General features: G+C 35.1%; 1 protein-coding gene across 1 annotated transcript in view; it reads left to right on the top strand.

The window, feature by feature from the left end:
- The first annotated feature begins 12,607 nt into the window (after nucleotides 1–12,607).
- LOC121369845 (cation-independent mannose-6-phosphate receptor-like) overlaps nucleotides 12,608–25,950 on the top strand; it is an 83,435-nt gene continuing 70,092 nt past the window's right edge. Inside the window, exons 1-7 of the mRNA XM_041494921.1 lie at nucleotides 12,608–12,749; nucleotides 14,970–15,255; nucleotides 17,193–17,418; nucleotides 18,865–19,076; nucleotides 21,730–21,892; nucleotides 23,414–23,597; nucleotides 25,519–25,622. Coding sequence (XP_041350855.1) covers nucleotides 14,989–15,255; nucleotides 17,193–17,418; nucleotides 18,865–19,076; nucleotides 21,730–21,892; nucleotides 23,414–23,597; nucleotides 25,519–25,622 — 1,156 coding nt within the window. The 5' untranslated portion in view covers nucleotides 12,608–12,749; nucleotides 14,970–14,988. The remainder of the gene's footprint in view (nucleotides 12,750–14,969; nucleotides 15,256–17,192; nucleotides 17,419–18,864; nucleotides 19,077–21,729; nucleotides 21,893–23,413; nucleotides 23,598–25,518; nucleotides 25,623–25,950) is intronic.

Raw genomic sequence — 25,950 nt, 5'->3', positions numbered from 1 at the left:
TAATAAAGATGGCAGACGATATACCAAGGGCGGATCTAGGGCAAGGGCACTCCAGAAAACAGCACACAAAAATGGGCCCTTGAATACTGAAATGGTGAGCCATTTACAGGCTTGTTGGGGAGTGGTCCCTAGAGCTTGGTCTAAGCTACGAGAAACCAGCTGATATTATATTCTCGTTTCGTTTCATTAGATAGTTTAACATTTCTGTACCTGAAACGACCATGAAACGTTTCAGAGGCAGTGTCTCGCGGACGTATTGCGTACATGAAGTTAACAAAAAACAGTTTACGATTTTTATTTTTCTCATGTTGACTCGCGGTATTAGAAATTATGCACACAAAACATTTGTAAGTACTGTATTTGTAAATATATGTTAATTTCTTTTAATGTGTTAAGTGTTAATAGGAAAATATTGGACTATTTGATTCACGAAATTTTTTATATGTGTTGTATGAAACCGAGATAGAGGTTTTTTTTATTATTATTGTCCCCAGAAACATAAGCAAGGTCAAGGTAGGGGCGTTGAACCATTGCTGTACATGGTATTATTGTATATACATAAACGATACATAATTAAAGCTATACACTCGTATATAAAGCACTTATTAAACAATATGTGTATACATATGCATGTGTGTGTGTGTGTGTGTGTGTGTGTGTGTGTGTGAGAGAGAGAGAGAGAGAGAGAGAGAGAGAGAGAGAGAGAGAGAGAGAGAGAGAGAGAGAGAGAGAGAGAGAGAGAGACGGACATGTTAGAGTTAGGACTTTACAATGGTTAAAAACATGCCTGCTTTGAATTAATGATTTCATAGAAATCTCTGAAGATCGAAATTATTTTGTAGGTTTCATAATGTTCTTTAACACATTAACTTAATGCATAATGCTTTACTGATAATTACATGTACAGTTAGAAAAAAGAAATTTGATAAGGGAAAAAAATGTATCATCTTACGCGTGGATCACCTTCGACGCGGATAAACGCGAACCACACACTCGTGCAAAGGGATTTTGATAAGGGGGGAAATGTATCATCTTACGCGTGGATCACCTTCGACGCGGTTAAACGCGAACCACACACTCGTGCAAAGGGATTTTGATAAGGGGAAAAATGTATCATCTTACGCGTGGATCACCTTCGACGCGGATAAACGCGAACCACACACTCGTGCAAAGGAATTTCCCTGACCTACTAGATACACGTCACGCGTATGAGGGGCATCACGCGGGACCTCGCGTAGAGAAATATTGAATGTTTTATTATATACAGCACGTTTCAACAGACAGTATATTACGCAGACATCGATACTGGAATTGGAAGGGGTGTGAATGGAGGAGGAGATGTTTAATGCGCCTAATACTTGACACCAAGCGCCTCAACGTACGACGCCAGGGAAGGGGATGTTTAATGCGCCTAATATTTGACGTCAAATACCTCAACGTACGACGCCGGGGAAGGGGATGTTTAATGCGCCTAATATTTGACGTCAAATACCTCAACGTACGACGTCGGGGGAGGGGATCTTTAATGCGCCTAATACTTGACGTCAAGTACCTCAACGTACGACGCCGGGGGAGGGGATGTTTAATGCGCCTAATACTTGACGTCAATTACCTCAACGTACGACGCCGGGGGAGGGGGTGTTTAATGCGTCTAATACTTGACGTCAAGTGCCTCAACGTACGACGCCGGGGGAGGGGATGTTTAATGCGCCTAATACTTGACGTCAACTGCCTCAACGTACGACGCCGGGGAAGGGGATGTTTAATGCGCCTGATACTTGACGTCAAGTGCCTCGACGTACGGCACTGGGGGAGGGGATGTTTGATACGCCTAATACATGACGTCAAGTGCCTCAACATACAGTTTGACCAAATATATCCAAAAGGGGGATATCCGCCCGACCATGCAATACATACCATTACATTTGCCCAGAGGACTGCCACTCCCAGGCTAGTTTACTAAATGAAAACTAGAACAGAGCAGAGCTCATTGGAATATGTACAGCTGTGATGACATGCACTCCTGAATAACTAAATCAGTGCACCACAACTGGTCAAAGGCCGTGGTATGTGCTTTCTTGTCTGCAGGAAGGTGCGTATAAAAAATCCCTTGCTACATTAGGAAAAATGTAACAGGTTTCCTCTGATGACTACGTGTCAGAATTATCAAATAATTGACATCCAATAGCTAATGATTAAGTAATCAATGTGCTCCAGTGATGTCGTTAAACAAAACAAACTAACTTTTCATGAATAACTGTCCAACCAGTGATAATATCAGGTGTTCGTATATCCTGTCCCACCGGTGGCATCCATCATGAGTAGATAGGGGCGGGGCGTAGCCCAGTGGTACAGCGCTCGCCTGATGCGCGGTCGACCTCGGTGGTGTCGTGGTTAAGCCATCGGACATAAGGCTGGTAGGTACAGGGTTCTCAGCCCGGTACCAGCTCCCATCCAGAGAGCGAGTTTTAACGACTCAATGAGTAGGTGTAACACCACTACATCCTCTTTTCGCTCACTAACCACTACCACTAGCAACTAACCTACTGTCCTGGACACACAGCCCAGATACGTGTGTGCCCAGGACAGCGTGTTTGAACCTTAATTGGATATAAGGACGAATATAAGTTGAAATGAAAATGAAATGTACTGTTTTATGTGTTGGAGAACATAAGACATCCTCATAAAACGTAGTTGTCTCTCTCCGTGACTGCCTTTCCGTCTCTCCCCCCTCCCTCTCTCATTGCCTGTGTATGTGTTACACAAACGTGTGTGTGCGTGTATGTGCGTGATCACGGTAAAGCTTTTGGTTACCTTGTTTTATATAACATCTAGTAGTACTTCGTGCAAACAATAATTAAAATGTATTGCAATCAAAACACTAAATACATTATTTTGGGGGTAAATACATATATGCGCGATTCAAACATTTCGAGTTTTCTTCTAGGTTTGAACTATTTTATCAAGTTTCTCTCTCTCTCTCTCTCTCTCTCTCTCTCTCTCTCTCTCTCTCTCTCTCTCTCTCTCTCTCTCTCTCTCTCTTTCCCAAAAAGAAGAAAACAAAACGATAACATACACACACACACACACACACACACACACACACAGCCCATGACTTGCACCTATGATTTGTTTACACGGGAGGTTTCGAATGGGTATCCACACTCTGAAAATGGACACAGAAGGAAAATACGTTTAAGGTCAAGTTTTGGTCAAAGGTACAAAGATCAAACGGCGCGCAAATTATCAGCCTGTGTCTACAATGGAAACAATTCGCTTATGGTGGCGACCGTACTTTGAAATACGGAGAAAATATGCTGGTTTCTTTTTTCAAAAGTATTTTCACCTATTTGGCACGTTAAATACAAAGCAGTATGTGTCAGGTATACGCTTTGTTTTCAGAGGTAAATTGAACACCAACTTGAGTGAAAGTGGAATGTTCTAGTATTTGACAAAAACGTACTGTATACATATCTCAAATTAAATTATCTAAAAAGTAATGATAATGAGAAAATTAAAAAATTAAAACCTAACAAACAATGGAAATAAGTGAAAAGACCATATTTTACTCATATTTAAAAAAAGTAAATAGCAAACAAGAAGAACGGTTAATAACAAAAAAAAGACACATTAAAAATAGTGAAAACAGATTTCAAAACAATATAATAAATAAAAATAAAAAACTGTTTCTATGAACTGGAAAATTGGAACTTTATCAGCGAATTCATGACCCAAATTGAGAAAGAATACAGTACTTCAATTACGGATAAAAATTAAATTATTGAGAAGACAAAACCTGTCTATCAAAATCTGTATTCTTCCAAAGAAAATACTGTAGTTAATACCAATCTATATTATAAAAAACTGAATACAGACCAGGCCGATGCGTTAGAAGGTATGTTACCATACGAAGAGTTGTCAAATACACAAATGAATACAAAGAATAATAAAAGTCTGGGTACAGACTGATTTATAAATTAATTCTTGAAATTTTGGGCAAGAAATAGATTCTTTTTCATAGGTTCATAGACCTCTTAAGTACGAGCGTGTACGCCTGGCGATATTGGAACACGGGTCAGTGAACGCACATCAATGTTAGACGTAAGTTTGTTTATTTAGGTCGGTGTAGTATTTTGTCCGTACCTAATCTTTACCTAAACTATTATAAACTTTTTTTCAAAAAAATAGTTCATACTGTAAAGGAGAATGCATTTATTCAGATGTATGCCATATTAAAAACCCAATGGTCAAATATAAGCGGTTTATTTAGCTGTTAACGACGGATGACTATTGATACAAATATTTGATTTATTGCTCTGTTCTATTGATCCTAAAATTGTTTAATAAATTTCAATATAGTCGTCTATAATAAATAATGTGTGATTTGCCATTTATTATAACACCATTGTGTAGAATGTCAGGTCTGTAAAGTAAGAGGTAACGGTAATAATACGGTTCAAAGAGGCCCACCCTTCCTCAGTGAACGCTTTGAACACTATCAAATTTACATCGGTGTACGCTATGCATCAATGCTGGTGTACGCCTGTCACATGCACTGATCTCGTACGTATATGCTGTTTAAGTATGCATTAATTGTGATTCTCTTTATTCACTTTGCGATAACTGCAACAGAATGGAGTCTTATGCCTGTTGTTATTACATGGACAAGTTCAGCAATTTTAACGATGTTATTTTCCATTATATCTGTGTGCATTCTTCTCAGAAACTTGTCATTAAGAAACTGATATTACGTTCAAGTACTGGTCATTTCAAATATGTGTTAAAAGACTATAAATAGATCCCTGTTTAATTAAACGTTGATGGTAAAGAAATTATAGTGTGTAAAAATTGTGAAGAGAAAATACGTATAATACTAACAGACACTACATCTGCTATAGGCACTCCAGTCACCAAGAAACCACGCATTTCGCAGAAGTGTCAAACATATGATACTTGTGGTGTATCTGGCAGTAAAAGTTAAAGTTTGATTTGTTTAATGACACCAGTAGAGCATATTAATTTATTAATCATCGGCTATTGGATGTCAAACATTTTGTAATTTTGACATATAGTCTTAGAGAGGAAACCTGCTACATTTTTATGTAGCAAGTAACATATGCACCATCCAACAGACAGGATAGCACATACCACGGCCTTTGATATACCAGTCGTGGTGCACTGGCTGGAACGAGAAATTGTATCTGACAGTAATTCAGTTACAATGAAGGGCTTCTTCAGGAAATGACTCGCTTATTTTCATCTGTTTTGGGTGAACTATAGAAAGAGGGACTTTCGAAAATAGATGTAAACTTCAACCAAATGACAAAAGAAAAGAAATTTCCGTTAAATAATACTGCGTTTCTCGGTATAGTAAACTTATATAGCTGTGAATACACAACTCAAAATGTGATATGATAACGCCGTTAAAATATTTTGGTTTGCAGGCTACACACTGTTTCACCGAAATAAATTGAGATTCATGGGTCAAAAAATCGAGGGCAGTCTCAAGAACGATGCTACAATCCATTTGACGCAAACATTAATTTTGCTGCACCCCATATTGATACATTACAATCATTAAATAAATGCTTGCTCTCTGAAAATATTGAACCAGGAATTTTGACAGATGCTCTGAATATTATTAAAAGAGACTAGTGAGGTGATAATCAAACCTCAATGAAGATTTGTTTTGATGGCAAAATAAATAAATAAAAAGTTCCTTAACTAAGGATCAAGGTGATATTAATCTGTTTGGTTGTTAACAATATCCAACACTAGAGGAAATGAGAGAATGGATAAGAATAGAGACTGAAATGGTGGATAGTTTAACTGAGAAAGCCCTGCAAGTAAGTGGCACTGAACAAAGACCTCAGTAATCATTACTATATTCCTCTTTTGTGACTGATATTCATAAATGAATTCGTGTCGTTAGCCAAAGAGTAAAATATTTGAAAGAAACTGTTATCACAAAAAAAGACTGGGGCTTACCAAATTCAAAGCACTTGATCTGTTCGACTGGAGAAAGTCAAAATATCTGCTTATGACCCAAACATCTCTTTCTCAAGTGAATGAAACACCGACAATAAATACAGAAATAGGGAGATAACTGTCGGATAATAGCAAAACATAATAACAAAAATAATAACAAAACATTGTTGACGGTTACGAGTTATGTGCATCTTACGTGCCAAGTTTGAAACAATATTCACGAAATGTTCAAGTAGATGCACAATGTGTCAAACAATGACTGAAACACGAAGCAAATAACTTCTCTAAGACATTCTCTTCCATGTGTCAAATTTTAACATTATTTGTCAAAAACTGTTGCGAGTTTGTTTTAGAAGATTTTAAATTGTAATATCGTTCTCATGACAAGCGTACACACACACACACACACACACACACACACACACACACACACACGCACAAACTTGAATTCAATTCTAAGCGTACACCAGGCGGAGTTCAAAGCGTTCACAGACTTGGGACGGGTGGCCCTCTTTGAACGGCATTATTGCCGTTACCGCTTAGTATACAGATCTGAAATTTTACACGGTGGTACTATGATAAATGGTAAATCACACAATATATTTATTATAGACGATTTCATTTAAATTTACTTATTTATTTTAGAACTAATAGCAAAGAGCAATAAATAAAGCCATTTCATCGAACGTCACCTGTCGTTAGCAGCTAAATAAATCGTTTATATTTAAACAGTTGGCTTGTAATCTGGCATACATCTGAATAAATTCATTCTCCTTTTTTGGTAAAAAGTTTATAATAGTTTAGATATAGACAAAATACTACACCGAAGTAAATAAACAAATTTATGTCTAGCACTGATGTGCGTTCACTGACCCATGTTCCCACATCGCCAGGCGTACCCGCTCGTACGGGGCGAAGTATGTCTTTATTCAATCTAATTAAAATTAGCTCCACTATTACATGTGGATCTAACAGCAGCCAGTTGGAGCTCATGTCCATCAATCAAAACCTTACTTGCAGAATCATGCCAGTGATTTGAAAATAATTTGAAAATAATTTGAAAATATTCCGAATTATCCTGAGGGTATACGATATGTTTCGTGTGAATTACGAATGCCTTATTTAGACCAGTAGAACTAATTTTAATCAGATTGCTAACAACACTGCGTAGTCTCCAATGTCCAGGTAACATTTCGTCTGTAAATAATAATTTAAATATTGACCAATCATACTTCGTCTTTTATAACGTTATTTGGGAGCATACAAATTCTAAAAATATCGGGCGAGTCTATTTTAGTGGCCGCAGTACAGCGAACCATACCAATACGTACGGGATGGGTTATCAGTCTTCAATTTTACATTAAAAATTATTTATTTATTTATAAACAAAAACAAAAACAACTAAATCAGTCTTCAGTTTTACACTACAAATTATTTATTTTATAAAATAAAACATGTTTTAAGGCATTCGTAATTCACACGAAACATGTCGTATACCCGCAGGATAATTCGGAATGTTTTCAAATTATTTTTAAATCACTGGCACGATTCTGCAAGTAAGGTTTCGATTGGTGGACATGAGCTACAACTGGCTGCTGTTAGATCCACATGTAATAGTGGAGCTAATTTATTAGATTGGTCTTTATTAATAGTGAATTATCCGTTACCAAGAAACTTGGTATAAAATATTACATACCGAAAAGTATTAAACCAATTTGTTTTTTCTAAATTAGCATCTGCTTGTGTATCAGAAAGAATTGAAAGGGTACTTCATTTTCTTATCAATAAAGACCAAACTGGCTTCATGACAAATCGATATATCGGCGATAATATAAGAATGTTATTTGTTATTTTATATTACACTCCCGCAATGTTATTACAAGTGCATTTTACATAAGACTCTTGATTTTTTTTTTTTTTTTTTGCAGATATTAAACGATGGATCTCCAACTTATAATAATATCAAATCGAGTGTTATAGCCATAGTTAATAGAAATATAACCTCATGCTTTCAAATATACAGGGGCTGAAGACAAGGAGATCCCTTATCGCCGCATATATTCCTTCCTTATGTAGAAATTCTTTCAGGACATTCCAAAAAAAAAAAAGAGATGGTATTTCAGTGACTGATAAAGAAACACATCGGCTATTGGGTGTCAGACATTGTGATTATAAACTGCATTGCGAAACTTCACTGAGAAATCTGTGGCAAAATGTCATTAATGGTGACCATGAAACAACTTTATCTTCCCTGGTCTTAGATCTGTGCATTCTTATGTTTCGCTTATTAATGTTATAAGTAATTATCTCATTTTGGCTAAGTGATGTGGGTTATAATTAATACCACTCTTTTAGGAGACTATTTATATTACAACTCATGTATTTTCAATCGTATATGACTCCATTTCACCGTAGGCGTACGGGCTCTCATTTTAGTAGGAGGAAGGCTGGTTTTTAACAAATTAAACAAAAGTGTCAGAATCTGAATAACATTTTTTAAATATTAGGATTACTGCCAAACAGCTATCTAGGGTTGGAAACGAATCACTACGTTTGAGAAAAAAGTTTACGAAAGAAAAAAGAAAGAAAAAAGAAAGAAAAAAGAAGAGAGAAGAGGTAAAAATTGGAGAGAAAAAAATATATATATTGATAGATCACTGATAGATAGATACACAGAAAGATATATATATATATATATATATATATATATATATATATATATATAGATAGATAGATAGATAGATAGATAGATAGATAGATAGATAGATAGATTAATAAATATAATAGAAATTAATAATTAAATTTGTAACAGTCATACCTTTTTTCCTCGACTATTTCCTAGAACGTAGTTTAAGCATCAATGTTGAAATCAACTTGTCAGTTTAAAACTCAATAAAAAATTAGGGAAATAATAATAAGAAGGACTCTTTCGCTGATTACTGCGAAGTTGATTGATTGAAATTCATTGATAAAAAAAACGCACACAACTTGTCAGACCTTTAAGCTTCAACTGCGGAGACTAAAAATTCTCCAGAACTGTCAGTCAATCGGGCGCGAGCGTGATATGACCTGTTAAAGTCAACTTACTGAGATGACTTTTGGCTTCGCCCGATGCGCTGTTTCAAGCAGGAAGGCCAACACTGTTTCAAACGTGACTATTCGACGTTAGGATTATTATTTTTGAGGAAAACATTGTTATTTGAAGACCGCAAAACGATATGTGAGCTTTGCCACACCCAAAGGGTGTGTAAATAATTTACATATGATAGATGCATAACAATGATAACTGCAATTTTGATCTTGATTGTTTAGAATTTAAACAACATACAATAATTAGTAGGTTATGAACAGTCAAATTTAATTGGTCCTTCCAGATGGAGTAATAAAAACGTGACCTTTTAAGATTCAATTGGCCGTCTATTCTATACATGCGAATGTGTAATATACTAGATAGTTAAGATATAATTGGTTGTCTATTCAATACGTGCGAATGTGCAACATACTAGACAGTTAAGATATAATTGGTTGTCTATTCAATACGTGCGAATGTGCAATATACTAGACAGTTAAGATATAATTGGCTGTCTATTCAATACGTGCGATTAAAACTTCACTTTAACACAATATCCTGTTAAAGTAATGCATTACAAAATGATATAGCCTAGATGTATATATATATATTAAAAGCCTACATTTGTTCATCGTAGGTAATTATTTTAGTACATGACTGTGATGTTTATAATGCCAGTGTTCAGCATATAGTACAATACAAGTGTATAAAGATTATTATGTAATTTGTGAAAATTCAATAAAAGTGTTTTACATTCACCAGCATTTGTCACGATGAATTTCACTTGTAGAATGCATGGCATTGCTTGGCGGGACATCTGTTTTCAACACTGTCTGGTGGAGCACTCCCCCCAATCTAATTAAAATTAGCTCCACTAGTACATGTGGATCTAACACCAGCCTGTTGGAGCTCATGTCCACCAATCAAAACCTTACTTGCAGAATCCTGCCAGTGATTTAAAACTAACAACACTGCGTAGTCCCCAATGTCCAGGTAACATTTCGTCTGTAAATAATAATTTAAATATTGACCAATCACACTTCGCCTTTTATAACGTTATTTGGGAGCATACAAATTCTAAAAATATCGGGCGAGTCTATTTTAGTGGCCGCAGTACAGCGAACCATACCAATACGTACGGGGTGGGTTATCAGTCTTCTATTTTACATTAAAAATTATTTATTTATTTATAAAAAACCCCAACTAAATCAGTCTTCAGTTTTACATTACAAATTATTTATTTTATAAAATAAAACATGTTTTAAGGCATTCGTAATTCACACGAAACATGTCGTATACCCTCAGGATAATTCGGAATGTTTTCAAATTATTTTTAAATCACTGGCAGGATTCTGCAAGTAAGGTTTTGATTGGTGGACATGAGCTCCAACAGGCTGGTGTTAGATCCACATGTAATAGTGGAGTTAATTTTAATTAGATTGCTCTCCCCCGAGCTTCCCTAGAATTCGTGTAAACGCTACTAAGGGAGTATAACTATTTCAATTAAAGTTTTATTTAAATTAAACAACTGAAAAATTGTAGATTTTTTGGTTACAAAAAATGAAGAAGAAAAAGTTTCTAAAAACCCAATATTATCCTACATATAGGCCTACTGTAATGTATACTTAGAACGAACACGCTTACAACAAAGTTAACTACTGTATACAACGAACTGGTCGTAAAGTTCCTTTTTCTTTCCCGCTATATATTATTAGTACATTTTAATCTATAGAACGAACTATGTGTAACGAATTCACTTTTAAAACGAACCAAATATTTTGTCTCAAATTGTGAATTTCAGTGTAAATTAGTGTGTATACAACGAACCGAACATAAATAAAACTTTACTTAAAGCAAAAGTTGCAAGAACAGATTAAGAATGATTGTTTTTACTTAGTATAGTGGTGTCAATTCAGAAATACAGTTATATAACAGTTAACCCTACTATAACGAACTAATATCATGGTCCCTTCCAGTTCGTTATAAAAGTACTTTACTGTATATATAGTGTGGAAAATACATCCATATCTCTCTCTCTCTCTCTCTCTCTCTCTCTCTCTCTCTCTCTCTCTCTCTCTCTCTCTCTCTCTCTCTCTCTCTCTCTCTCTCTCTCTCTCTCTCTCTCTCTCTCTCTCTGTCTGTCTATATATATATATATATATATATATATATATATATATATATATATATATATATATATATATATATATATATATCTTTCGCATACACACACATGCACGCGCGCGCACGCACGCACACACACACACACACACACACAATATCCACTGAATTGCTAAAATGATTAGCTTGATATTTAAAAACAATAAATGTGTCATTGCAGAAAACATGTGATCCAAATGAAAAGCAAAGTAAAAGGTTTTGGGAAAAGGGTGCAGCCGTGGATATGGTACTGATCCGACATGAATAATGAGATGAAAACAGACACTTTCTACATAAAATAGAAGAGACCGGCATTGAAAGACTAAATTTGATAAACTTAAAGAAGAATGTTTTATTCAATAAAGTTAGAACTAATTTTATATTGAAAATCAAAACAATTAATTACCTTTGTCTAGAAATAATAATTAAAAAAATCATACATTTTCTTATAAATGTAGTATAAAGGAAACAAATAATGTGTATAAAAACAAAAACAATATCATAAAATGTTCATTGAAATAGCATAAAAAAAATTATTAACAGTAATTATCATTCATTATGAGCATACACATCTTTGTTCACATGCTGTTGTATGTTTCTTTACTGATCACAGTCTGAGTGCTGTAATTTCGTTTTCGTAAAAATACATCTAACGGCATCTTAACATGTAGCCTATGCAATACAACCAACACTTCATATGTTGATTACACATGTGTATGCCATTGACACTTAAATTAAGCTGAGTCCCATGTATGTCATTTACAATTCAGTCCAAACTTTGATTCTAACGTCTTTGCCACATAAGTAGCTCAGTTTAGGATACGGTCTCACTCTATCCCTGGATCTGTTATTTACAACGTCCGTAAATTGTTGTTTGTACCACTTCGGTAATTCTGGAAATATAAAATGATGAGGCTGTCAAGTTTATCGACATGACATTTTATATAAATGTGTCAGGTGGCATAATGACTGGGTGTGTTGATACCGTGCTTATTAGTAAACGTTAACATTATTGGCAATTAGAATTGATTTGGCTGGTTGAAACATATAAATGTGCTCAGATGTCGTTAAAACAACAATATTCTTTTTCTTTTTTAAAATAGTATATTCGATAACAAACGAAAGGCCTATGGATCAAAGTCCCATGACAATCATGTGACTTCTTGTTCATCGCGCAGATATAATGTGTATTCGAAACTGCGTTCGCGAACGTCCGAGAACCCGTTCTCGTCACTCCACTATGTGAGGTAGAGGGTGATTTTAGAACGTGAACACGTTCACGAACACGTTCTCGCCTCTTCGAAACGTTTTAAGAACACGTTCCATGCACCAGAACAGAGTTTCGAATACACGGATTGTACACACGAAGTTGTGACAAAATGGTGACTGCCAAGTTGCACGGGGCTTGGTGGAAAGAAAGATGTCATTTTTTTAAATTTTATTTATTTATATTTACAATACTTAATAACCCTGACATTAGTAAATGCACAGAGTGTATTATTGAAGGATACAGTATAACCCAGCTGTCTGCGTAAGTTTACACTAAATTATTAAATATAAAAATTGGCGTGTTGTCAGAATCGCACCAACCTATTTAACATGTGAAACCTTTTCGCTTCCGTGTTTGTAAAAAAAATAAATATATATATATATATATATTTATAGATATCAACAAAGCTATTTAAAAAATAATAAACAGTAAAGAGGTCTGTGTCACCGTATCTCCTTGCAGGGAGTAGTTTACATGTTAAGCAGCAATCTGATTCTGGCCCCCTGCTTATAAGTTATAAACCTTAAACTTAAAGTCTAGATTTTAATGAAGTCCAGACTTTAACATCATGGCAAAGCCATTCAAATAGCATTACGTTAAAGTCTGAACGTTATTAAAGTCTAGACTTTAATTTTTATAAGCACGGGCCCAGGACTCGAATGCATAAAACCGTGCTAAGACCAGTTTAGTCTGAGATAGCTCGAGTCACCTCTAACCTTCCCGTTATTGATATGTTGTAGGGGAGAAACAAAAAAACCTGACGCCTCTATGTAAAACGAATGTGCGCTGTAGGCCTACTTTCTTGTGGTGACGTAGTTCATCAAGATAAACGTCTTTGCCACAATATTTATTATTGTGATGTTTGTTGCTAGTGGTGACGTAGAGCAGCGTGCGTGCCCACGTGACACGTTGGTACTGGTTAATAACATGTAAGTGTAATGTCATGACTGGACTCAAGAATAATCAAACTAAAGTTCTGTGGCATCAGATTTAGACACAATAGCTGGCTACCATTTGGTCTTTGGCCTTTGCCGAAGTATTACACGCAGTCCCCTCTTGCCCTCCCCTACAACATATCAATAAGGGGAGGGCTAGATGTTACTCGAGCTAAGCCTGAGAGAGAGCAAGACCACGTTGTATGAACGGAACTGTATACAGGGCTCAAAACATCCTGTTTGGGCAACTTAAATATTTGAAAAAATAATGGTGTTAGTCGCCCAAATCATATTATCTTCTTTAGAGCTGTAACGTATGAGCCACTATTAATATTTGTATTCCACATTAAAATCTTGCTCAGGTTTGCTTACCATAATTTGCCAACATGCAAAAACGTGTGGATATTTGAAAACATAAGCCACACTTAGATAGGCCAGAAGTATAATACAGGCCACACCTGAATAGGCCAGAAATATAATACATGAGTTGACAAAAAAGAAAGGTCAGTTTTTAATTAAATCACTTTATTGAAATCCAACAGTTAAAGCTCCTATATCCAGTTTCCATGTTATAATATCGAATACTAATGCAAAATAAAAACACAACTGCACCTTTATTACACTCATCTTTCATCGCTATCAACGGATATCGTCAAAAACCTACTACTCAATTCGCAAGACGTAAAAGTGCAGTTATGCCTGCATTTTTATTTCATAATCAATGTTATAACATGGTAACCGGATATAGCAACTTTAACAAGGACTAAACACACAAAACGTCCACACTGTTCAACAGTTAATAATGTTTTTAGCCCCAAAAGACTTCACCACAAGCTTCAAACATATCCTCGAACAGCTGGAGGGGGGGGAGGGCACTACTTTTTTTTATTAACAAATGAAACACTACAAATTAAACCCTGAGATGTGTATGCTATTTTCTGGAGTAAAACAACAAATTCAGAATCTCGCTATCATTTCATATCATGTTTATGTCCCATGTGAAATAATTTTCACTCGGAACATAAACATGATACGAAATGAAAGCTCGTTTAATATCCTATATGTACTACCATTTTATAAATGTCTTTATTGCAAAAACTAATAAGGGTGGCCCATGGGTTAGCACATGTCCATTTTTGTTTTCAGTATTGTGTGTTGTAATAAATATACGGACGTCCAAAAGAAACTATACCAAGACTTGCGAGACTACTAAAGAAAAATCAAAATATATTTCATATTCCAAAGCTATATATACAAGTATACATGTGTGGTATTTTGGCATGATGTGAACAAAATGTCATTTCCATTATCCAAATTATTAAGAGTAAAATACATGTTAACATACATGTATAACGCCCTATTTATACCATACACATATTAGACATAGTAAAATATTAGCCTATGTTCATGGAGTACAGTGTTTTGGATCAATGAACCTTGGGACTATTGAACCTTGGGACTATTCAACATTTGGACTATAGAGCGGTTCCCCATGTGTATAGTAAGCTATATAATGATATTAAAAAATTTTTATGTTTGTTTCCAGATTTAATCCATGGATATCTATGTCAGATGATGGAAATTACAAATTCAAAATTAATTTATGTGAAATGAACAATAAAGATGGTAACTGTCCAAATAATGCTGCAATATGTCGGATGGACAAAGATGGCAGCCATGCTGTATCCTTTGGCAACCAGACTGTGAATGTGGACACAAGAAAAAACTCATCTGAAGCAGAGTTGACAGTGATTTATCATGGTGCTCAGTGTTCACAGTCGCACACAGAACTCTATACAACAACCATTCATTTCAGATGTGGCAAATATCTGGTAGGCATGCTGTATCACTATAATACATTACAAATAATATTATTCATTTCAGAATAATAGTTTTAAAACCATCCTGTATCTACTGCAGGCCATTGGCATATATGTCACCAAATTACTTGTACATGTTTACCTTGTATCAGCCAAAATCAGACATTGCTGTGAAAAAAATTGATGGGAGTGATTAATTGCTCCCCAAACTTAGGTTATAGTCAGCCATTTATGATGTTACCATATTAATTATTACCATATAAATTCCTATGCTAAGGGAATATTCTATGAAAACAAACCACCCCATGGTAAAAATCCAAAGAATACTTTTTGATTGTAGTTTGTTATTTTGCGAGGCTAATTCAAAGACACTGGATAGCTAAGCCATACTGCATAATTCATATACAGTGGACTCTGTCCAAACCGGCTTCTGGTGGAATGGGCAAGTCCTCCTTTTTTCTCACCTCCTCCCATTAATGTTGAATTCACAGTATTCAGTCAAGTCTGTTGTACATAGCATATTTGTTGTGCTAGCATAGTAAATTGAATAAGACTATTAGAAAATTTGTTTCTAATTTTCATTTTTATTCATACTTGCCTAGTGCCAGCACAGCAAAGTTAACCTCTCCACCCCCCCACCCCCACCCCCCACCCAAGGGAGGTCTTCTTTGATTCAGTCATTCCAAACTTTGAATTGAAACTAAGGTCGATGACAGTAATTTGTCGCACCCTTGTTTTGGCTTCGTACACAATAACCCCTGCGAGTGCTGTAACCTCACCGTGGTGCAGGGGTGTAACATTCTCTTTGAGAATGGCCAATACAGCACAAAATTGAAGTTTTGAGTAAAATTCAGTATCCGTAAAATTCTGTGATATTTGTGTTTTTGCACAGTTCTTTACACTGTTTTTATTTGTCTTGAATTTTTATATTGATGTTGATCATCACTTTATTTATTTGCATTACCATAGTTTGACTCCCAATAGCCGATGTATTTTTCATGCTGGGGTGTTGTTAAACATTCATTCATTCATTCGTACACAATAAATATAATCATATCTTACCGTAATTTCACTTGAAATCCATATTTCTTAAAAGGTACTATTATTTAACCACAAGATTTTCCTCAAACACATTCAAGTGCATTAGTAATGTTAAAACAAAAACATTTTAATAGCAATTTTGCATTGCAATTTTTCTGTTAACGAAAATGTCATGTACCCAGTTTAGTGCTATTGTAAGGAGATGTAAAGTAATGTCGTTGGAATACTGATGTCATTCAAATTAAAAATTAGCAGTATTATTACAATGCTTCGCCACATTAAAATAAAAACTGGTCTATTAACCTTGATCCCTGTTAAAATTCTATAACTAGCAGATGGCGCTGTTTACAGGTCAGTATGTTTTTATTTTTCATAATTCTGGACAAAATATTAAGTTTAAATTTTAAAAGATGAAAGAAATAAAAAGTACCTTTTGTCAAATATATCATATCAAAAAATTACCATTGGAGTTGTTATATTTATTGTGTACAAAGCCAAAACAAAGGTGCGAAAAGTGACTGTTGTCGACCTTAGGTTGATGGTGTGTCCAGGCGTAGGTGTACTAACATACGTCTGGCAAAGGAATATAATTCTGCAGTGGAGGTTATGACTCGTGTTTGTATAGCATATTTGTTGTGCTAGCACTAAATAAGTATGAATAATATTGAAAATTAGAAACATTTTCTGATTAAATTTATTTTAAACCTGTTTCTTTTTTAGAATATTTAAGAAATAGAATGCATTCATGTTTGTTAGATTCCTTTTATCTTACAACTTATTTAAAAATGTATCCCAACTTTCTTTTGCTCATTAGATATGTTGGATAAGATAAATATATGAAGTATCTAATGACCACTCGTGTACTATTCTCTATTGAACAAATATTATATAACTGATCTTTTTTGCAGGGCTCTCCAAACTATCTTGGCACCATGGGCTGTGCTGTGTTTTTTCAGTGGGAGTCTATTGTGTTTTGCACAGACATGAAACAGATTAATGAAGTTCCTTGTTTTGTGTATTTAAATGGAGCTAGGCATGACTTATCTCCCCTGATCAAGAAAACTGGTGGATATTTAGTTGACTCATCAAATGACAGAGAATTGTACATCAATGTTTGTAGGGACATTAATGGTGGTGAGTGAACAGCTTTTTTTTTTTCTCTAAGACTATATGTCCCAATGATTAATAAATCAATGTGCTCTAGTTTCCTTAAACAAAACAAACTTTCCTTTCTTTCCATCTTCTGATGTGAACGAACAGTTATCTAATCTAGGAATGGTCATGTACTGCCTGGATGATGAGACCAATTAACCTGTGAAAAGGATGCTTTAAATCCTATCAGGACAATATACCCCAGACAACATACTCGGACAATGTCCTTCTGGCTATAGTGACCCCCCAGGACAATTAATATACCCCCAGACAATATCCTCGGACAATGTCCCCCTGGCCATAGTGCCCCACAGAAATGCAATGTTTACAATGTGCAATCCCATGAAGGTAACCATGTTTTTCGTGGCAGTTTATGCAAATCGCCTTATAACATTGTTGAAAGTTCTGGAAAATGGTGATTTTTGCACTTTGTCCTGGAAATGTCCTTGAAATTTCAAAACCGATGACTGCAGACATTTTCTGGACTTTTCTTTTCCTGTTCCTATAGTCCCGATTCGAACATTTGATCTTGCCCCAAGTCAGGAGTTCCTTTAGCTTATCTATAGTGCACATGTGTGGGTTAAATTTATTGCCTTACCCGAGTTCAGCAGAAAAAGCACTTGATATGTTTTGCAGTTGTTTTCTTTAGTTAAGCTACAAGTACATGTATATGAACTCTGAGTGGTAAAAGTTGGAATGATACAAACCACCCATTAGACTATTCGACAGTGCCAACCGTCAACATGGTTGTAAAATTAGTGCACAGCAATCCTTCAGTCACATGATCCATCACATTCCATGTGGAAAGGTCAAAGTGGTGTCGCAGCACCTTTGAATTTAGATGTAAAGAAGTTTTTTGAGACGTCAGATACATGTTTATTCCTAATTTACTCATCAATATTATGATTGAAACTAATTTAATCAGAGTCAGAAGGTGTAAAAACCGTTGTTAGAAATAATGGGGGGAGGGGGATATTGACAGGAAGGACATTATCCTAGTAGGGTTTAGTCCAGGGGGATATTGTCCAGGATTTTATAGTCTTGCAGGATATTGTCTGGGGTGGATAATGTCCTAGAATCCGTTAAATGTATGCTAAGATGGAATGTTGCTGTTAAGTCATTGATCTAATGTACATTTAAGCGAACTTTTAATTGTGCTAGTATTTTAAGATATAGAGCTATTCCAAAACTGATAACATGGGAGAGGCAAGAGCCATTTAAAAACATACATATACATATACATATACATATACATATACATATACATATACATTTTTTATCCGCACTAAATAAAACTGTTTAAACCATTTGTTGTTTAGGAGGAAACATGCAGCAAACCCACAGTCTGGTAATTAGCTGTACCTCCTGCCCCACCCCATATCATCAGTTCATAAAGCACCCTTTTGACTAAATTGTTTTTATTTTCAGTGGGTTCCAGTGATGCAAGCAAGTGTCCAGTTGGCTCAGCCTCGTGCAGAGTGATTGGTGGGGCTGCAGAAGACATGGGGCAGTTGAACGGATCCTTGCAGAAGTCCGTTGATGGAAATCTGATACTTAAATATGTGTCACCAGTGAAGCCAGACTCCTGTCTAGACAAACCCACAACAACCATCACGTTTGTCTGTCCACAGCGGGGTGGTGTAAGTTCACTTCGTCTAAGTGTAGGCTGAATCGAGAACCCATTTGATGGGGTGGGATGTAGAGCACTCACCAGATGTCTGATGGGTCATAGGATCTATCATCCTTGGTGGACTCAGCTTTTTCCCTGTCCTAACCAGGACCAGGCATGTGATGTCCTGTTACGATATATATTTTAAAAATTATTTTCTGCATTTCGGTAAAAGTAGCATTTATGGTGGAAGCAGGTTCCCCATCTCTTTCTTTAGACCAAAGTGTTGACACCAAATAGGGTAGTTTAAAATGTTATACAGTGTTCAACAAATATTTCTTTCTTTTCTGGAGCCAATCTAAATCTGAGTTGGCTCTGTTGAGACTGCGCTCCATTTTCCATATATATAGGCTGGCTCACTTCACCAATTATTGTCATTTATCAGAGTCTGCTTGTCATTGTCATTACCTTTATTAAGCTGTCATTCATCAGATCGCCATATGCAATTTGAAGTTTAATTTGACAAATATGTCATTCCCAATTCGCCACACAAACATTTTGTTTCAAAGTGTTTAGCAATATTTTGTATGTTTTAAAAATTATTATACAGTGAACTCTTGTTATTACGGTATCCATTACAATGGAATATTTGGGTACCGGCACACTTTTACTGGGAACCAGCATGTTTCAGTTTTAATCTGATCATTATAACGGCACTGGCAGTCATTTACGGTGAAAAAACGTGTCACTGAACACATCTTAGGCATATTATGTCATCCTAAGTAGGAAGAGTGGTTCGACAATTAGCCGTAACCTTTCAGCGACATTTTGATGTGCAGGTGACGACTGGCTTACACCGGATTAGCTACGGTTGATTGCACAGAACTGCGACCACAAGCGGTGTTGTTCAAACGTGCATTGGTTTTGGGTAGGGATGCAATTAAAACATGCCTGAGCTGAGTTAGTCATGTCACTGCTTATTAAAAAAATAGTATTTATTGTAGGGCCTAGTAAGTTATTACATATTACAGTATTACGTGTTCTAAATTTTTAAAGCTAGCAATGTGAACGAATTAGCTGAGGGAGATAACTCTTCACGAAATCGTTGTACCGGCAAACTATAACGGCAATATAAGCATATGACAGACATGGCCGTTATAACGAGAGTTGACTGTATCATAATTCTGAAATTAGCAAATTCATCAGAAAGATGAGTTTAAATCTTCTATTTCACTTCCTCATACTGTAAGTCCCAGGCTGTCCAGTGGTAGTACTTATTTTTTTCTACTTTTTCTTCAAAATACCTAGTTTTTCCTAATTTTTCCTAAGTCTTGTTTCAAAATACTGCAAATTGCTGTTAAAATGTGCATATTGCTTGTTATTATAAAAGTCAACAGTTGTGGGACTTCTCTCTTTTTTTTGCAGCAAGATGTATATCTCCCAATTTGCAGCACCATATAATCTTAACATATTAAATTAACACTTTGAAAGTCATTGTCAGATGAAACTGAATTTCTGGCACTCAAATGTTACTTTTACCATGTCTAAGTAGTGTGCACCTTCGGTACTTAGATGAAGCTGTCTGCTAAGTATTGGAGTTGTAGCACTACTACATTGAGCCAGTAGATGGGTTTTGAAATATATTGGGCCGAATTTACAAAACATATTTAAGTCTACATACGTCTAACAACATACATTTACAATGCTTAAGCACCTGCTTTTAAGAAAAACAGTCTTCGTATTAGTTATGTATTTTTGCCTCTCACATCACTATTAAAATTAAATAATTTTCTGTGTTGTTTTTGAGTCTTATGGGGTGTATACCACAAAATCAAATCCCATTGTAACAGACAGTAGTAGCATATGTGGCTAAAACTCCTGCCTGCAGCATATCAATCAACATATACAACCACCCCTCACCCTTAAAGTGAATAGGAAAACATTGGGGGTCAAGCTACTCATTTCAGAGGTAACTGGTAGCATCTATGACTAGCCTAGTTCCGCACAAAATTTGAGTACTTTTTTTTTTTTTACAGGTACCTCATACATGTTTCAAGCACAAGGCTACTTGACACAGATTTTACCCTCTGGCAGAAACCCTGCTATACGTATATGCCTACAAGTGACATACATTTAGTGTTAGTTTTTTGGCGAATTGGGAACGACGTATTTGCCAAATTCAACTTTAAATTGCATTTGGCGATTTGATGAATGACAGCATAATTAATTAAACCCTCTGACTTGGTTTGAGTATTCAAAACATATTTGTGCTCATTTCCAATGCAGTTGCATCATAAATTTGCGAGTTTTTAAAAGGGCAATTCCACATGATAAACATGACCAAAAAAAAATCATATGAAAAATACAAATTAGTTTATTGAACCAAGTAGACATTGAAGTTTGTGAAAACACTTCATATTTTTTTTCCAATTTAGGCTTTTAAGATTTTTGACAGGACCTTGATGTTAAATGCATTGGTTGTTTATTGCTGATATTGTTTGGAGTGAACCGGCTGTTTAGGGTTAAGTATGTGTATTAAAATAATACTCAAGATTGCATACCTTTACTTAGTTACTATAGGTAGACGTGGTTTTATAACATTATTAAAATCTGCCAGTTAATATAATAATGATTTTATCATCTACATGTCTTTGTAACACGACCGTAACGTTCCATTTACTTAGAGTAAAGATCCATTGTTGCTCGATGACCACAACTGTCAGAACAAAATTGAATGGACGACCGAATATGCTTGCAACTCCTCAATTCTCACCAGTAATGGATGTCAGCTGACCTACGAACACCATAACATTGACTTTGACCTTTCTCCTCTCACCAATGACATAAGTGAGTATTGTCTTATTTTCATCCTTCGTATGTTTTACCTGTATCGAAGTGTATCAATGGAATTGTATGCTTTTTAAATTTTTCTGGAACATCTGACTATATAGCGACATCACAACTGGTATATCAAAGGCCATGGTATGTGCCTGTCAGTGGAATGGTGCATATAAAAGATCCCTTGCTACTAATGGAAAAATGTGGGTTTTCTTTCTAAGACTGTAAAAATTACCAAATGTTTGACATCCAATAGCCGATGATTAATAAATCAATGTGCTCTAGTGGTGTCGTTGAACAAAACAAACAAACTGTATAGCGATAATCACTGACTTGCTGTATCAGTAAATAATTTTGATGTGGATAAGTTTGAACACAATTCTTTTTGCTTTTAGTCATAAAAACACAAAATAAAGTATTTGTTAGATAATGTAAACAATTGCAACTAAACACAACCAACTACAGACATAAACAAAAACATTCGGATACATGCATGCATTTAACATATTAATGAACAACTGTTGGGTAAAATAATTTGAAAGCATGTCTACAGGTATAACACATTTGTCAAAATGGTTGTTTTATGTGTATGGTAAATGTGTGTCAGTTAAATTAGGCACATAGCACTAGAAGAAAATATAATCATATTTATATGTAATATATATATATATACAGTTAACTCTCATAATAATGGTATTCATTATAACAGAATATTCGTGTTCATGCACACTTTTACTGGAAACAAATTAGCATTCATTTCTTTTCATCATTCCAACGGAATATTCGACTTCTGGTACTGGGAGTAATTTGTAGTACGGTAACAATGTGAATTTCTAATTAATTTTTTTCTTCTCATGTTTGGGCTGGTAAAAGGTTTCTTCAATCATGCCTGACGTCGAGTAAAAAAAAGAAAAGAGAAGTAAACTAAAAAACATATCCAATCCTTAACAGAAATGTCACCATTTTTGCTCACCAAGCTCATATGCAAAATCTAATTATTATCAATATACTTGCCAGTTTAATTTTATTCATATCTAATCTGAACAGACAAAAATTATTTCTAAGAAGTTCAGCCATGTTGTTCTCATTGATTTACTTTTCTAAATAATTCACTGTAGGCATAATGCAAACGGTCACCAGTGAAGTAAACCAAATTAGTTTTCATTGCTGATAATATTAACATTTTGTAATGAAACTGATGTAAACAATGTATCGATCTTCTTGGTCAGGACATATAAAAAGAGTTGTACCTTATATTTATTTACCTGCAAAAATTAGGATCATAGCACTTGACATTTGAGATAAATAATGTGTATTAGCAACCCCCAGTTTTGCAAAACAAGTTCTGTTGTTTAGTTTTTGTTAAATGACAGTTGGGGATATACCTATACCAACTATTTTTCATTCATTTATGATTTATTTGGGTAAATTAAGCATACAATACTCGAAGAAAATGTAATCGTATTTCATTTCAAAACGGGTATTACATCTTCCTGTCATCTGTATTATGTTCAAATTCAATGTTTTCAGAATCGGATACTCCGTATTTAGTGAATGTGACAGACGGCAGTGATCACTATGAATATTTTATCAACGTGTGCCAGGAGCTTGGGATTCCATGTCCAGTTGACACACAAGAGTCAGTGTGTCAGTTAAAAGCAGATAATTCCACTTTCGGAAAAAATCTGGGAACCAAAGATAGCATGAAGCTGAGGTAAATATTGTAACTACATGTAAGACTTTGTTCATTATTAAATATTTAAAAAAAAGAAATGTTGACCAAAGCTGAGCTTTTTATATATAATTTTTTCTTTGCATTAGTTTGTTTTGTGTTTCTTAAAAAATGTAATGTCTTAATTAACCTTTAGACTACTGGATTAATTTTTGACAAAAACCACGTTGAGTGGGTACAAGTTTATAATTTTTACTCACATATATTCCCTTAAATAATTTATAAATACATAAAATACAGTTCATATTTGAATCGGTGAGTATTATTTCCGTGGGTTTTTATAATTTTTATGATATTTTAGATCAGTTCATGTTGACTAAAATTAGGCAAAAAATCGAAAAAGTCGCATTTACTTACCAGCATTTGTGGCCAGCTGTCCTGTATTTATGTCTATTATTCCCAATAACAGTGGCCTTCTGACCAGAATTAAAAAAAAAAAATGAACTATTCATATCCCAATATTTGGTGATTTTCGTTGTTGGTAAAACAATCAAATTTGTTATCAAATTAGCTGTCACAATCAGCTATCGATCCATGAAAATTACTGTGACGTGCCGCCATTGTTGTCAAGCGAAAATACTTGCTGAAAACCACTTTTTCAACTCAAAATTACAAGCTATTTTCAATTGAAAAACAAAAACCTAAAGATACAGGAAGCTGAGTTGTCTTCTGTTTTCTGTTATACAAGTCTTTCCGGTGAGTGTCGTGTGCAAAATTGTGGGAAATATGAATTGGGGAATGCTGATCTCAGTCTTAACATTTTTAAAGAAATATTTTTTCAGTTTTGTTTTTTTGAACATGTGCTCACTGAACATTAATGCTTGTTCTGGAGTCACATTTAATAATGTTCAAAAGCCAGTGGCCACATAATTCATTAATTGATATAAGTGGGCACTTTAGCATATTATTTTTATGTTTATGGATAGTACATGTAAAGTTATGATATCTTTTACAAGTTTTTATTTATTTATTTACTTCATACTTGATACTTTTAAAGTATTAGTATTTAAATGATGTATACACCCATGTCACATAAGTCTGTGCGGTATAAAAGTTTGCACATGTTTATTGTAAACAAACAAACAACGTTAATTTAATTCATAAAACAAATATCAAAATAACACATCTTGATTGTGAATATATGTATAAAACTGATAGATAACAATTTGATTGAATAAATCTCTGAATTAATGCACTAAAGGCACACTTTTTCCAGCCACAATCAACATGTTTTCACCTGCCAACACGTGTCTGTTACTGCTGTAATGATCAGCCTTGTATATCAACTTACACATGTTTACATAAAAGCTGCAATACATACCTTATAATTGTAATGTATAAATCCATTAAGTGCCAGATTTAAATGCCACAAGTGTAGTACATATATCAAGATGTGAAAAGTAAAAAAACCTCTGTAAAGTTGTTGTAGATATGCAGTGTATGACATGTTTATGCCTAGACCAGTATGGCAGTCACCATGTTGTTTTCTACACAGGTACTCTGATGTGACCGTGTTGTTTTCTACACAGCTACTCTGATGTGACCGTGTTGTTTTCTACACAGGTACTCTGATGTGACCGTGTTGTTTTCTACACAGCTACTCTGATGTGACCGTGTTGTTTTCTACACAGCTACTCTGATGTGACCGTGTTGTTTTCTACACAGGTACTCTGATGTGACCGTGTTGTTTTCTACACAGGTACTCTGATGTGACCGTGTTGTTTTCTACACAGCTACTCTGATGTGACTGTGTTGTTTTCTACACAGCTACTCTGATGTGACCATGTTGTTTTCTACACAGGTACTCTGATGTGACCGTGTTGTTTTCTACACATCTACTCTGATGTGACCATGTTGTTTTCTACACAGGTACTCTGATGTGACCATGTTGTTTTCTACACAGGTACTCTGATGGAGAGCTCACGCTCACTTACAGCAATGGAGATGCTTGCCACACCCACTTCCACAGAGAAACCATCATTGTTTTCCACTGTAACAAAACTGCAGGTATTCCAATTATTGATTATATTTTAAAATTGATGTTGGGTTATAGCGATGTGATGCTTGATCCTAAAGTCTCGTGGATGAATTAATGTGCTAACAGGGCCCGTGCTTATAAAACTTTTAAGAGTCCATACTCAATCTCTAATGACGTCACACACACACAATTTGTATGGCGTTGTCATGACATTCACGTCTGAGACTCTTATTGGAATCTTCAGTTTAGACTCTAAAAGTTTTATAAACACCTGGCCAGATACTGAATAGATATTGAAGGTAATCTGGAGAAATGTATGGGGTTGAATTTAACAACAGCTAATTTGAACTCTTCACT

This window comes from Gigantopelta aegis, chromosome 4, assembly GCF_016097555.1.
Source record: "Gigantopelta aegis isolate Gae_Host chromosome 4, Gae_host_genome, whole genome shotgun sequence".
Taxonomy (NCBI): domain Eukaryota; kingdom Metazoa; phylum Mollusca; class Gastropoda; order Neomphalida; family Peltospiridae; genus Gigantopelta; species Gigantopelta aegis.
Note: the sequence above shows the minus strand (reverse complement) of the source record. Positions and strands in the feature narration are given on the sequence as shown.